General features: G+C 37.4%; 1 protein-coding gene across 7 annotated transcripts in view; it reads right to left on the minus strand.

The window, feature by feature from the left end:
* Positions 1-13,745, minus strand: part of Sorcs1 (sortilin related VPS10 domain containing receptor 1) — a 537,652-nt gene that overhangs the window by 92,950 nt on the left and 430,957 nt on the right. For all 7 annotated transcript variants that reach the window (XM_006983296.3, XM_076563275.1, XM_006983299.4 and 4 more), the window contains exons 10-14: positions 13,237-13,383; positions 5,626-5,728; positions 5,285-5,361; positions 3,067-3,158; positions 1,385-1,492 (exon numbers count right to left, since the gene is read on the minus strand). In XM_006983296.3, coding sequence (XP_006983358.1) covers positions 1,385-1,492; positions 3,067-3,158; positions 5,285-5,361; positions 5,626-5,728; positions 13,237-13,383 — 527 coding nt within the window. The remainder of the gene's footprint in view (positions 1-1,384; positions 1,493-3,066; positions 3,159-5,284; positions 5,362-5,625; positions 5,729-13,236; positions 13,384-13,745) is intronic.

The following is a 13,745-nucleotide window of genomic DNA, read 5'->3' on the forward strand; positions in this document are numbered from 1 at the left end:
TACAGGGTTTACAGTGATAGATAAGGGTCACAACCATAAAGACAACAACAGTATAACAAAAGTTTGTATTAAATTGTCTGCTGTGAAGATGGCGTACTGCTAGCCACATTACATGGATCACATCTCCTGTCAAGCACATTTATGAAGAGGAGACTATCACTGACTTCACTTTGCACATGGATAAATTGGGGCTCAAAGATTTTTCTCAATGCAGACATGACAGTCATATCACTAGCAACTAGGAAAGCCAGATCCCAAAATATTTAATTCTAAGCCACAAGAATGGTTTAGAAAGTGACTGAAGAAACAACCACAAATATTGTATTTTAAGTGGTCCAACATAAACTTTTAGGTTCTTTTGTTAATATATCTGGTACAATGACTTTCATATTCTTTTACCTTCTCATCAAGCCCTACATAAAGTGGACAATAAGACCAAGTAATTACAACCACTCTTACCTTATAAATACTGATCTCATGCAGGGATTCAGTTAATATAGGATTTAGTCACTAGACATAATATAGACAAAGGCTACAAAGCAGCCTTTCAGACCACCTTTTCTGTGTGCAAAACAATATTTTGAAAACCTAAAGATTGAATAAAAGTGAGCTACTCAATAAACTTCTAGTCTAGCTGTGTTTGCCATGTACAAAAGTGAAAGTGTGGCTACTGAGTATAATAGATTTTTCTTGTCTTTTCTCAATGTTAAAAGTGAGGAGGCTTAAATGTATATCATTTTTTCACTTTGAGTTTGACATTTTTACTGATTTCTGGTTAAATTACTTTGGAATTATCTATCTTTCCAGGTTTTCTATGGCCAATTTTCGAAGAGCAGGGAATATTACAGTTTCATATTTCAAATTCAAAGTCAAAGTTTTGAAACCGGTAGTCAGTTAAGTCATTAATCAAGTCTTTCATGAATTAATGATTATTACTTTCTAGACAAGAATGAACATAAATTCAACTTTCGAAAGCCAGTTGGTCTCATGGTTCCCTTAACATGCCTCACAATTATGTAACACAAATAGTTGGGGATAAATGAAATGCCATGGTCTTACACATCTAGAATTTTCTACAAATCCAGGTTGCACAGTATTATTATACTTTTAAAATGCATAGCTTTATTTTCAATTAAGAAAGTTCTTATTAATTTACCTAAACTGGTTAAGCACAGAAAGAAAAAATCACAGCCTTTCCCTACCATCCCTCAGCCTGCATCTTCAAAAATGCTTCTCATTCTTTTTCTTCTTTGCTGGAGGTTGTTGAAGTATGATGTACTAACATCACCAACAACTTCCAAATTAATAGTAACAACACCAACAGGCTCAGCTGCAAAAGACCTCTCTAGGTGATAGTGAGATGGGATCACACCATACCACTTACGTCATGATCAGTGTCTCTTCTCCAGGCTCCCCCAGAACTCCATCCACAAAAAGTGGAATGGATGTGAAACTGTATTTGCTCCAAGATCTCCCTTCATCAAAACTCAACCTAATGGCAGAACAGTTTAACAGTATTCACATCTCAAAAGGAAAAGGTGATATCTCTGTGTAAGGAAAGAAGTTTTTTACCAGAAGAAAAAAAATAACACATTGAGACTTCATTACAAATAGATGTACTTAATTATATCAAAAGGCAGAAATAGAGATATTCAAGCTACTATGAGAAGATGTGTTGGGGTACAAATAAGGGAGAGTGTAATGAAATGGGAATAATGTAATAACAGGAAATAATTTAGAGATTTTATAAGTTCTGGCACTTCAGGGGACTGTGTCCAAATCTGCAATGTCCTATTGGTGGTGCTGGGCATAGATAGCTTTGCAAGTTTGACAAAATCAAACAAATCTGTCTCTATGTGATCAACTCATAAGCAAGTCCCACTTACATTACATGCATCCTTGCTGACCTCACTGAATGAATGCATATGGAAGGATGGGCTGGTTAGAGCAAGAAATGTCTGCATTTCTGCTAGTCTGTTATAACATAAATCGCTATGTTCTCTTCAATATACATGTGCTGAAAATTAAATCACTAATGATATTAGGAAATAGATACTTGGGTAAACGTGAGATCCAAAGGGTAGAGTCCTCAGCAATGGATCTGTTGTCTTATAGAAAAAGGCTTGGACAACTCTGTCCATTTTGCTATGTAGAAACAGGCACCATTTAGTAATCTGAAAGTGAAAGTGTGTTATTCAGTAGAAATGGACTTGGCCAGCACTTTTGTCTTATACTTCTAGTTCACAAAACTCTGAGAAATCAATTTCTGATGTTCATGAGTTAACTTGCTATGGTATTTGGTAACAGCAGCCTGAGCACTGACTGAGACAACTGAACAGGAGGGTGTGTTTCACTCTGTGGATGCCTTTCCTCAAATCAACCTTTGCTAGTCTTCTGCAGTTTTCTTGTAGAATCATTAATATAATCAAAGATGGAAGGAAAATCAGGTTTTTGACTTTGCACAAGCTCATTAAGCAGTGAACCAATTCTAAATACGGATGAAGAAGCCTGTTGGAAAGCCCTGTAGACATTAGGCCTTGCACATTCATCAGTACAAGACACAGGTAGATTTGAGGACTGTCACCTCATTATAGGAAACTAAGGAAGTCACACAGGTGAAACAGGATAAGAGCAGAATAGTCATGAACTACAAGTCTCTGTGTGGGATGCACAAAGCTGTGTAGATACTAAACTTCATGAGATGTTGTTAGGGATGAGTGATTGCAAATAATGCCTGCTGCTCAGAGATTATGGGAGAGTGTGAATGAGGCTGTTCAGGTGATGGCACTGAGGAACTAAGGAACTGATGCAGGCATTGTCATATTTGAAAACCTTAATGCAGTTGTTCTCTTAGGAGCAAAAACGCTTGCCTACCCTTCTGTTTGCTCCCCAACTTCCCCTTTCCAAAAACATAAGCCACAATCTTATTTCAACAGAACAAACATAAAATAATGTGCTAGTAGATGATGGTAGTTAGAATAAATACAGTAATAGTGTGAAGGCTGATTCAAAGGCTGGCCCAGAAAAATGGCCATTTGCATTTTCCTAAGTCAGAAGTACCCTTACCAAAGGTGTCGAATTGGGAGAGACGTGTGTTTCATAGCAACCAGAACTCCACCTTGATCTAGGTACAAAATACTGTGCTCTTCTTCAAAGATCTGAATGAGAAAAACAACACACAGGCACACAACTACATTACATCTGCATCTGGTGTCCCAGGAACAGAGAATCAGTCTATGTAAGAAGATTAAAATCTCTCATAGAAATGGGTTTCCCTAAATCTTTGAGAAAATGTAAGCCATAAAGCAATGCTTCTCAACATGGACTACATCTACCACTGATACTATATAAAAATAATCTTATAGTTCTACAAAATAAATTTTCAGTATGAACAGCATATATTTATCTTTTTATTCTCATATTTGTGGCAGTACTTATCAATTCCTATTTCTGAAGATGATCTCAGAACACTAGGAAACTGTAAATAGTGTAAATATATAAATGGAAGGAAACTTGGAGACAGTTTAGTATAATAGTCTCACTCATATACTAAGATTTGTAGACTGAGAATGCACATATAACAATGGGTAAAAGTGAGGCTCACTGCACTGCATTGCCCTCTTTTTTCTTTTTTTTTTTTTTTTTTTTTTTTTTGGTTTTTCGAGACAGGGTTTCTCTGTGTAGCTTTGCACCTCTCCTGGGACTCACTTGGTAGTCCAGGCTGGCCTCGAACTCACAGAGATCCTCCTGGCTCTGCCTCCCGAGTGCTGGGATTAAAGGCGTGCGCCACCACCGCCCGGCTGCATTGCCCTCTTCAGATATAATTTTCTAATTATCTCCAAATTCCCACACTTGATCACAGAGATGTTTTCTCATTTGACTCATGGATATCCTTACAAGTGACAAACAGCTCTAATTAAGATAAAATCCTTAACTTTGGTCACATTTAAAATTGAGTCTTTTACAAGATGTGGAGAAATGAATCAAATGAAGAAATTCTGGAAAGAGTCTCTAAATTTTTCTATATAAAATGCATTCTGGGTTCTCAGTTAAAATGTTATGATGGACTCATCTGAAGTTATACTACAGACATAATCTCTCTCTTGTTTAATTATTTTTAGTAAGTCTGTGTGTGTGAGAGAGAGAGAGATGGGGGGGGGAGCATGAGGCCAGAAGAGGGCACTGAACTACTTGAAGCTGGAGTTACAAGTGGTCATGAGTATCTGGATGTGGGTGTTAAGAACGAAACTTGGGGCCTCTAAAGTGCAGAAAGGAGCTTACCCACACATCTACTCTCCAACCTCATTAATTCTTATGCCCAATATATGACCCTAGCCTGTATAAGGAGAGAGTTCTATGACTTGTTTAGTGTCAGAAGAAAGAAATGGAATCCTAACATTGTTCCCCCAAATTTTCCTTAGAATTGTCCATCTTCCTTCAGACCCCAAAAATTTCTCCTCTGTCCTCTTTTTTCAAAATATGAAAGTACCATTGAGGGCTTAAAGCTAAGACAGAGCACTTGACTATCATGCTCTCCTCTCTCTTCTCATGAAATTTCAAGCAAAGTCAGTTCCTTGTTAAGTATGATTACCTGTGCATTATATTTCAATTTATAGTGCTAGCTATTGTATGATAATTAAGCACCAGAAGCTTATTAAAACATATTTATCGAGGTGTAACAGTCATACATTAGGCTCATACCTTGTTGTGATAGCTAAGCTTCATTAAATGCCTGCTTTATCAGCTGTCAGAATCTAATTTTCATTCAGAAGAAAGGTAAGAAGCAGTTAAGCTAAGTGCATTGGTTTGAAGTGACTCCATTTGTATTTATTGACCATATGCAGTCTGATAGTTATTACTCTGTCATTTACACATGAAATTTAAACATCTCAGAACACCACCTTGGTAATGACTATTTTGTCTCTCTTTAAGGAAGGAGAATTTATAAAGACAAGTAAGCTTTATGTGTGCAATCCACCCAGAAGGATCCAAATTTCTTACATAATAGACTCAGCGTTCCCATTTTCTTTTACATAAAAATCCTTTCCCACTTGATTTCAGATGTGTTTATATATAGACCCTTGATAAGAAATATCTTTATCAAAGGATAAAAGCATCAACCTGCATTGGTTCATTTCAAACACGCATTAAAAGGAGAAAAATAAATACATTATTGGTGTCAGGTTATGTACAATGCTGTCTTTAGGTTTCTAGATTTGAAACAAATTGAACTATGACTTAGAACTTGAGCAGAAAAAAAAACAGACCAAGGGTATTTTCTTACCTGCCTCCAAGTGTTCCCTGCATCTGAGGAGACAAACATGCTGATGTCGCTGTCTGACAATTCAGAACCTATATTACCTAGAAAGAATGCATGGCCATTAGTGGGAGGAAGGTTCTGAAAGAGCCAGGAACAGATCACATCAGCAGTCTGCACTGCCTGAGATGGATGTCAACTGCAAATGTTCTGTCTAAGCAGGGATTTTCAGTAGACTTGCTTCAGGTCAATGGTTTAGGTGGCTTTCAAAAATATTTTTAGCTTGCTCATTAAATTCCAACCACAGATGTCTTGTTTCTTAAAATAAGGACATGTACAATAGCAAGCAAAGCATGCATACTTCTTACCTGAAGCAACTATAATACTTGGGGCTGTGTCCCTGCTGGCAATGATCCCAGATGTATAGGGATTCTCAGAGACCTTGAGATGGAGGTGTAGTGAACAATAAGGCTGGGAAGAAGAGAATTGAATGTCATATATGCACATAATCAACATGGCCACTTAAAACCCAGATTCTACAGGCAAGAACATAGCTACAAATTCAAGGTCAACCTGGTCTACAGAGTAAGTTCCAGGGTTGCCTAACGAGACTCTATCTCTTTTTTTAAAAACAAAAACACAAAACAAAATAAACTAAAAGACCTAGATTCAGAGCAACTAATCTCTCTATCCATCCATTTGCTTATCCAGTCTGTCTTCCATCTATGAACATCTTAGTCTACCCACTGGGATCATCCATCCACCAACCCATCATTATGTTCACAAATGTCTAGTGTGAACCAAGCATATGGCAGCTTTTAGGTTGGTGAAAAGAAAACACCTCCATTATAGCCATAATTTACCTAAAGTATATTTAGTAAGATAATTATTTTAACAACTGTAAAATACTAGGTAGAGCTCATAAAACAATTATGGACCAAAATGTTATTTCTGCCATTACAGATTTTTTTAAGAGAACATGAGATATTTCCATTGGTTATTGGGTAAAGAAAGTATTTTAGCCCTCCTAATAAAGATAGAAACAAAACATTATAAAACTCTCGATGGTGAAGAAACAAAGACCAGTTTGGAATTAAGACTGGCTCCTAAGAGAAAGTACAACATGAAGAAGGATGGGTAGGTTATGGATTTGGGTGATATGATCAAGATATTTGAGAGGACAGTTGGGACATGAGCAATACTAATAACAAAGAGAAAGAGGGAGATGGATCAAGTATCACAGTATATACCAGTAAAGACTAAAGGAACAGTGGGACATGAAGCTAAGAAATGGGGATGAGTTGACCTAGGAGGACTTTCAAGAAATCAGTTGGCAGCTCAGCTATTAATACCTCAGAGCATGGTCTCAGCATAGGAAATTCTGTCTAAGATGTGAAACCAGACTAATGTCTGCAAACAATTGGCATGGTGTTGTCACCAGATTCTGTTTCTTTTTTAATGAATGCATATTAACTAAATAAACTAATGAGTTTCATCACTGACATTTTCATACACACACAACACACTTTAATCATATTTATCCCTTCTCTTATCTCCTTTTTGGTTTTGTTCATTATAAGAAATCATTCTTATAGGCAAAATGCAGTAGTAATATAATTTTAAATAAAAATTTTTGAAATTTATTTTTCTATGCTTGGAGGCCTTGAACAAATTCTCTGATTAAGGCATGAACATTTTCCAAAAAATGTATAGTATTTCTTATATGAATTTTGTTTAAAATAGTCCATATACTGAATTGTCAAAAATACAAGCTTGTGTTTGAACCCCCCACTTCTTTCATCTCTCAGGAAGATTACTTCCTAATATTATTGAATTGAGTTTTGGGAATCACCAGTGTGTCTCAGTTATTACTTTTATTCTGCTCTGTAAGTCTCAGCCAGTAAATGTTCAGAGAGCTTCAGGATTGCAATGATTAAATTTATAAAAGGTGGAGCAAATGACAAAGTAAAAATGAAACTCAGAAATAAAAGCAGCCAAACACTACAAAATGAAATCACAGATCACAATACGGTAGTGGAATTCTCACTAATAACACAGAAAGTGAAGCCTTTAAGGAACAATGAATTACTGGTTTTGCATGAAATTTTCATGTAAAGCTTTCAAGGAAAGTTTCATGTTCATAAAGCTCTGAAAGAGAGAAGATAGCTCTGAAGGAGAAAGTACCAAACACTTGACTTCTTTATGCCCATTAGGAAGACAACAGGAACGAAGGATCAAGATGTGATCCACCTAGACCATGCTAAGACAAGATAAATGGAGCAATCACACCATGGGAGCTTTCCTGTCACCTGTAACTTATAGATCTCCCTTTACCTGATTTATCAACATTTATTTTACTATGAATAATCCTGTATGATCTATTTCAGGTATGGTACAATTTTATCTTGCTCAGATAATCTAGAAATGAAAACAAATCAAGTTCTACATTGTATCGCCTATGGAATCTTGCATATAATTTTAACAGGATAGTAAAGGCTTATAATAAACAGCAAAAATGCTTTTTATGTTGTTACATGGAATATATTATTGGTTTACTGAACATGAACCCGAGTATAAATCAATCTGAGTAATGATGTCATCATCTTTATAGTGCTCCAAGGAGTGTCATACAGCCTGGGCATTATCCCTAGACATAGAGATTTCATGGAGGGCCATTTAAATCACTCAACAGAGCACTGCATTCACATACAGGGGAGTATCCAGGTCACAGTCTTAAGCCAGCTGCTTACAAATTTGGAAGATTGTGAGGCTCAGCTGGCATCTGAACCAGTGATTATTTGGTATGGAAACACGTGACAATGAGGAGACGAGGGTGTTTCAATCAGCTATCTCAGAACTGCTCTCTGGCCCTGGCTTTCGGAGGGCCAACACATTCATTTGAAAAGAAAAGGCGGCAGTTTAAGGCTTAGCAAGTTTTAGAAATGATCTCTGTGACTTGTCCTCCTCTCTCACATTTACAGTACTGGATTGCCCCCAGCTGGTACTTCAAGAATTTTCCATGCCTTTTTTTTTCTGTTTCTTTCATTTTATTTATCAAAGAGTTTATATGGCTGACACCAATGTCTCAAGAAAACCACAAGCAAGTGATTGTGCTTTAGTTAATATTTTGTATCCAGCCTGCTGTGTCAAAAGTGATTCCATGACAAGTTAATATAAGGGTATATTGTAAGGACCATCATGCTGTTCCAAGTTTGTGGAGTACATGGGAAGAGTATTCTGAATTCTCATGTACTTTTTCACCAGAAAAGGGCACTTAGTGTTCCTTTTTCCTCTTTTCTTCTTGCCTTCCTGTCTTTATTTTGATCATTGTCAAACAGGTGTGGAGGACCTACATTATGCTCACAGCTCCAGTTGCTATAGTGATTTTTTCCAGGATCATCTCCAACCCAAAAAGAATGAGACGTTTCAAGGGTACTTCCTGATATTCCCCCCTTCCTTCCATACAAAGCAAACATGAGAATGTACACCGATACCCACTGAGTTCTGACAGCTGACTCACAGATGGGGTCACCAGCATCCACAGTCAGAAACTGTCCTTTGTGTCGTCAATCGACTCATCAGCTGTGACATAACATGAATCTTCCTAGTGTCTCTAACATTATCCTACTGAGGTACAAGGGATCTTGAGAATCACATGTCGTGAAAGACCATACAAAGGGAGGAAAGTCATGTGCATAGTTTCATTTGATTTCAGGGAGTTCCCAAACCCTGAAGCCCATTAGTGAACTTCCAGATCATATTACCATTCTTTGACTACCCTGGTCTTTTCTTTTATCCAACAAAAGCATTTTGATGAGTGTAAGTGCTCCATAAATACTTAGCAGGACTAAATCAAAACATTATTTCTTCATCTTAGATAATTATCATTCAATCCTCCCATCTAATTGAAACACTGTGCCCTCCCATCTTTTTTGGTTTATTTTCTTTCTTGATTGGTTGGTTTTCCGAGACAGAGTCTCAGTTGTAGCCCCTGTTTAGGCATAGGCATCCTTTGACTAACATCTTCGCCTTTATAGAACTTCCCGGCCTCTATTAAGGGACATTTTGCTTTTTGACGTTGAGAGTACCACTACTAACATTTCATAGGTAAGGAACAAATCATATTTGTCTTTTGGTCATTGCTTACTATACTTAGCACAGTGTTTTTCAGTGGTCCATTCATTATCTTCTGTCTTTCAAGTACAATGGGGAATCACCTGTTGCTAAAAGACACATCCTCTGTAATAATAGCCTTTATACCTTATACTTACAGCAACTCATCCCTATAGCTGCTAATGTGAATGGTATTCTACAAACACGAGTCAGAACTTCCGACAGGCACAAGACAGCCACTAAGTCCCCAAACAGCACTCTCCAACACTTCCCCAAGCATACATGATTTCGTGCGTTTCTTATTCTAAATTAAAGCAAACGATCCATGTTGTGTTCAGTAAAGATTCAAACACAAAGAAGAGGGACACCCTCAAAGGAGTTGTTTGAATATGGGGTATCCAGCACCACTTCAGTTTAGCACAATATGTGGAGTCCTAGAGTCTACAGACTTGGGAATCTCTCACAGCAGCTCTCTACTCAGTTCCACTTTTTTTATTTTTTTAAGGTGAAATGAATCTACAAAGAAATCAGGGTCTCTCTCCACAAAACCCTGTGCTTTTCCTCAGAGGTCCAAGTATTTGCCGCAGGCTCAGGTGTGCTCAGGTATTGCCTCTTAGGAGTCCGATTCTGAGGCTTTGGGGGAAGGTGAACCAAGACCCGTAATACCACATCTAATTGTACAACAGTCTTCTGAAGAAAGAAATCCCAGCTGAGTCTCTAGGCAATCAGTCTGAAAGTCCTAAAAATACAGGCCCAAATTACTCTGGATGTCTTATTCTATCGAATACATCTTACCAGGGACATTCCATTTGGGGCTGTAATTTTGGACTTGTTCCATGCTTGTAACAGCCCTGCTGGAAAATCTCTTTTCTAATCACTGGTCTCTGCTTTCAGTGACACTGTCACTTTCCACATACTCACAATCTAAAATCACTTTTTATCTCCTCTCTGCTACTGCCTCCTAAGCCTTAGAAGGTTTCCTTCTTTCTTTCTTTTTTTTCAGTCTAGGTATCCTGTAGTTCAAAGATTTTTCTCTCCTACTTTGTGCCTTTGGCATGATTTTGTGAAGTGATTTTAGCCTCTCTTTCCTATTTCCTTTGTCAGTTTCCCCTCTTTACTCCATTTCCTGGTTTTTAAAGCTTATGTTGAACTGCTTTGAGCAACAGGATTAATAAAGGAGAAAGGTACAAAGACTCCTTGGTCCTGTATATCTACATCCCAATAATTCATGTGTCCTTAATCTCAATGAACCTCTTGATTTTGTTAACACTGGAGTCAACTTGAGTTCAGAAGGAGGATATCACAGCAAAGCCCTCAGTATAACTGACAGGAAATGCACAGTTTTTGATAAAATCAAATCTGAAAGTCAAACACCTTTCAATGGAGTGGCTACATCCACCACACAAAACATACAAATACAGCATAATGTTGAATTCTTCATGAGGCAAGTTTGTATGATTCTTGATGCAAATTTTTGGAATTGTCAAAAATGGTCATAGTGTTTATATTTTGAAGTATACATTTAATGCAGGAAGCTGGGAAAGAAAGTCAGCATATAAGTGTGCTGATTTAAGATAGTTAAAATTATAAAGAAAAAGGATAATAAACAGATTTGACATCACTGGATACTCATGAAAACCACTTAAGAATCAAGGATCTGAATGGAAAGAAAAGACCTGTTTTTCTTTTTAAAAGGGTGTTTTAAAAGAAATAACAAAGCCGGGCAGTGGTGGCACACACCTTTAATCCCAGCACTCAGGAGACAGAGGCAGGCGGATCTCTGTGAGTTCGAGGCCAGCCTGGGCTACCAAGTGAGTTCCAGGAAAGGCGCAAAGCTACACAGAGAAACCCTGTCTCGAAAAAAAAAAAAAAAAAAGAAAAGAAATAACAAGAAACCCCACTGCAAGATATTCATGAATGAACACAGTAAGTTTATAATGCAGGAAGATGTGAACTCGTTCTTCTCCATAATCTTTGAACAACATAGTTCCGTAACATGGAATAGTTGGGTAGGAAGCTGACCTATTTTAATGGTACTGACCCACACCTTGACTAATATAGATATTCAATAAATACGTGTTACATTTACTTAGTCAATCACTGGATCTGTGAACGTTCTATCACAATTGGCTATTTTTTCTCCCGGCAAGTTGTCAGTAATAATGATGGGGTCTGAGTAGGAGATGAAATTTAGGAGTGCTTTCCTGATGCACAGTGACAAGTTAAATGTCCTCTACAACTAATAAGGTCAAGCTATAGCAGCTGGAATCCTTTTGAGAAAGAGGTTGACCTGCCTCCTGCTATGTGAGATGAACCTGAGAAGTGAGTGTCCCAGAACTGTGGGATAGAGTGAAGATTACATCAAAGCCAGAGTTACGAAGAGTGTGATCAATAATAGATGCACATTTAGATGAGATAGATTTAGACAGATACACATACACATATATGCACATCTCAAGACCTTACCATAAAACTAAGTGATCTTTCCCGCACTGATAGCTCCTTTATATGATCTTAAACATAGCTTCTGAGCTGTTTTATAGAACATTATGTGTATTAACAATATACTTAGCTTGAAAATTTATCTCTTCTTCCTCTGTTTCTGTATCCATGGATGTGCTAAGTATGTCATGGTCATCAGAGCCAATATGATACAACTAAAGGATGTTTTATTTATAAATCTAGTCTCACTTAGAGAAGTAAGCTGAAAACTCTTTGATAGCACTCTCCATCTTTCATCTTTCTCTTAGATCCCATCCTATCATTTAATATACAAATAATTTCTTGCCAACATATCTGATAAAGAAAGGTCACTGAAAAAAGCCATGATTTAAAACAGGGATATGGATAGCAAGTTTTCCTTTCAGTGGTAATAAAGGAAGTATCTTAGGCTTGCTCTGACTGCATATGGCTACTGATTCAACCTTTATAAAGTGAAAATTGCAATGTACAATAAATAACTATGTAAGTGTGACTATGTTCCAAAAAAGCGTTGTGCAGCAAAACAAGTACTGGGCTACATTTTTCTCTATGTGTCACAGATTTTTGCCAGCCCAGGCATTATAGACTAAAGCAGATAAATTGAACAGAATATAGAGGAAGGAAATGTATGCTTAGATCAATGATTCTTAACCCTTTGTTGAATCATAAACTTCTTTCAAAATTATATGAAAAGTATCTGCAAGAAAATACACTCAATCAGCATTCACTTCACAAATTCCACAGATAAATGTATGTACTATTAGTTCTGTAACTGGTAATTTATCTTGAATTATCAGAAAGCTCAGGGAGCCTGGCATTGGTGGTGCAGGCCTTTAATCCCAGCACTTGGCAGGCAGAGGCAGGTGGATCTCTGTGAGTTCGAGGCCAACTTAGTCTACAAAGCAAGTTCCAGGACAGCTGGGACTGTTAACACAGGGAAAATCTGTCTTGAAAATTAAAAAGAAAAAAAAAAAAAAAAAGCTCAGGGAACAGCCTCAGCAGAGATGAAAAACACTGTATTTCTCTCAAACTGGAGATACTATCAGAATCTGAGATGGCTAGGGATACAGCTGAGTGACAGAGAGAACAATTTAGCGCAAAAACAAAACAGAAAATCCCATCACCACCACCACCACCACCCAAAACATCAAACAAACAGAAGTGATTCAGGCTAGAAACAAGAATCTTGTAGTGGAGCAAGAGTCTGGTAGATGTTCCCATCTCTGACCATCACAGTTGATAGGCCTAACCATTCTTTTCTTTGGATTTTGCTCATCTTTTTCATCAGCTGAACAGAAGTCCCAAAACTATCTTCAACATCTTGTTGGACACCAACTTTAGCCCTTCACCATGTGGGGCATGCTGCTCCAGCATGCAGGACTCACCAGTAAACAGTGCACAGGATCCCCCCTTAGATCTGCATCTGGAGCCTGCAGCAAACGCCAGTCTCTGCCTTTGTTGTAAGTGATGAAAGTCTTCACTTGGTTGTCAATCTTCTTGTTAGCCAAGAACATTCCCTTTATCCCTGCTACCTGGGAAAAATTGACATGGCTGAAAAATACATCATTTTGAGGAAGGACTTTTTTTTACATTAAAATAACAACCGACTGTCAAATTTTTATCTTAGCAGAAAGACAGGATAGGTGTAAATGCTTAGATATACCTCCCAAGTTTGCTTGACAGAAACCAATAGCCTTGCGCCCCCTGCTGTATGTGAGTCATAACACAAGTTTGATAGAAGTTTAATATCTTTTGTCTGTTTTGCTGTTACTTATGATGTTTATAATAGCTTTATTCAATCACCAAAAATTGTAAATAATCAAGATGTTCACTATGAAGAGGAAAGTAAAATAAATAATGGCATGTACAAACAATGGAATATTATTTGACACTA

The sequence above is a fragment of the Peromyscus maniculatus genome, chromosome 1, assembly GCF_049852395.1.
Source record: "Peromyscus maniculatus bairdii isolate BWxNUB_F1_BW_parent chromosome 1, HU_Pman_BW_mat_3.1, whole genome shotgun sequence".
Classification (NCBI taxonomy): domain Eukaryota; kingdom Metazoa; phylum Chordata; class Mammalia; order Rodentia; family Cricetidae; genus Peromyscus; species Peromyscus maniculatus.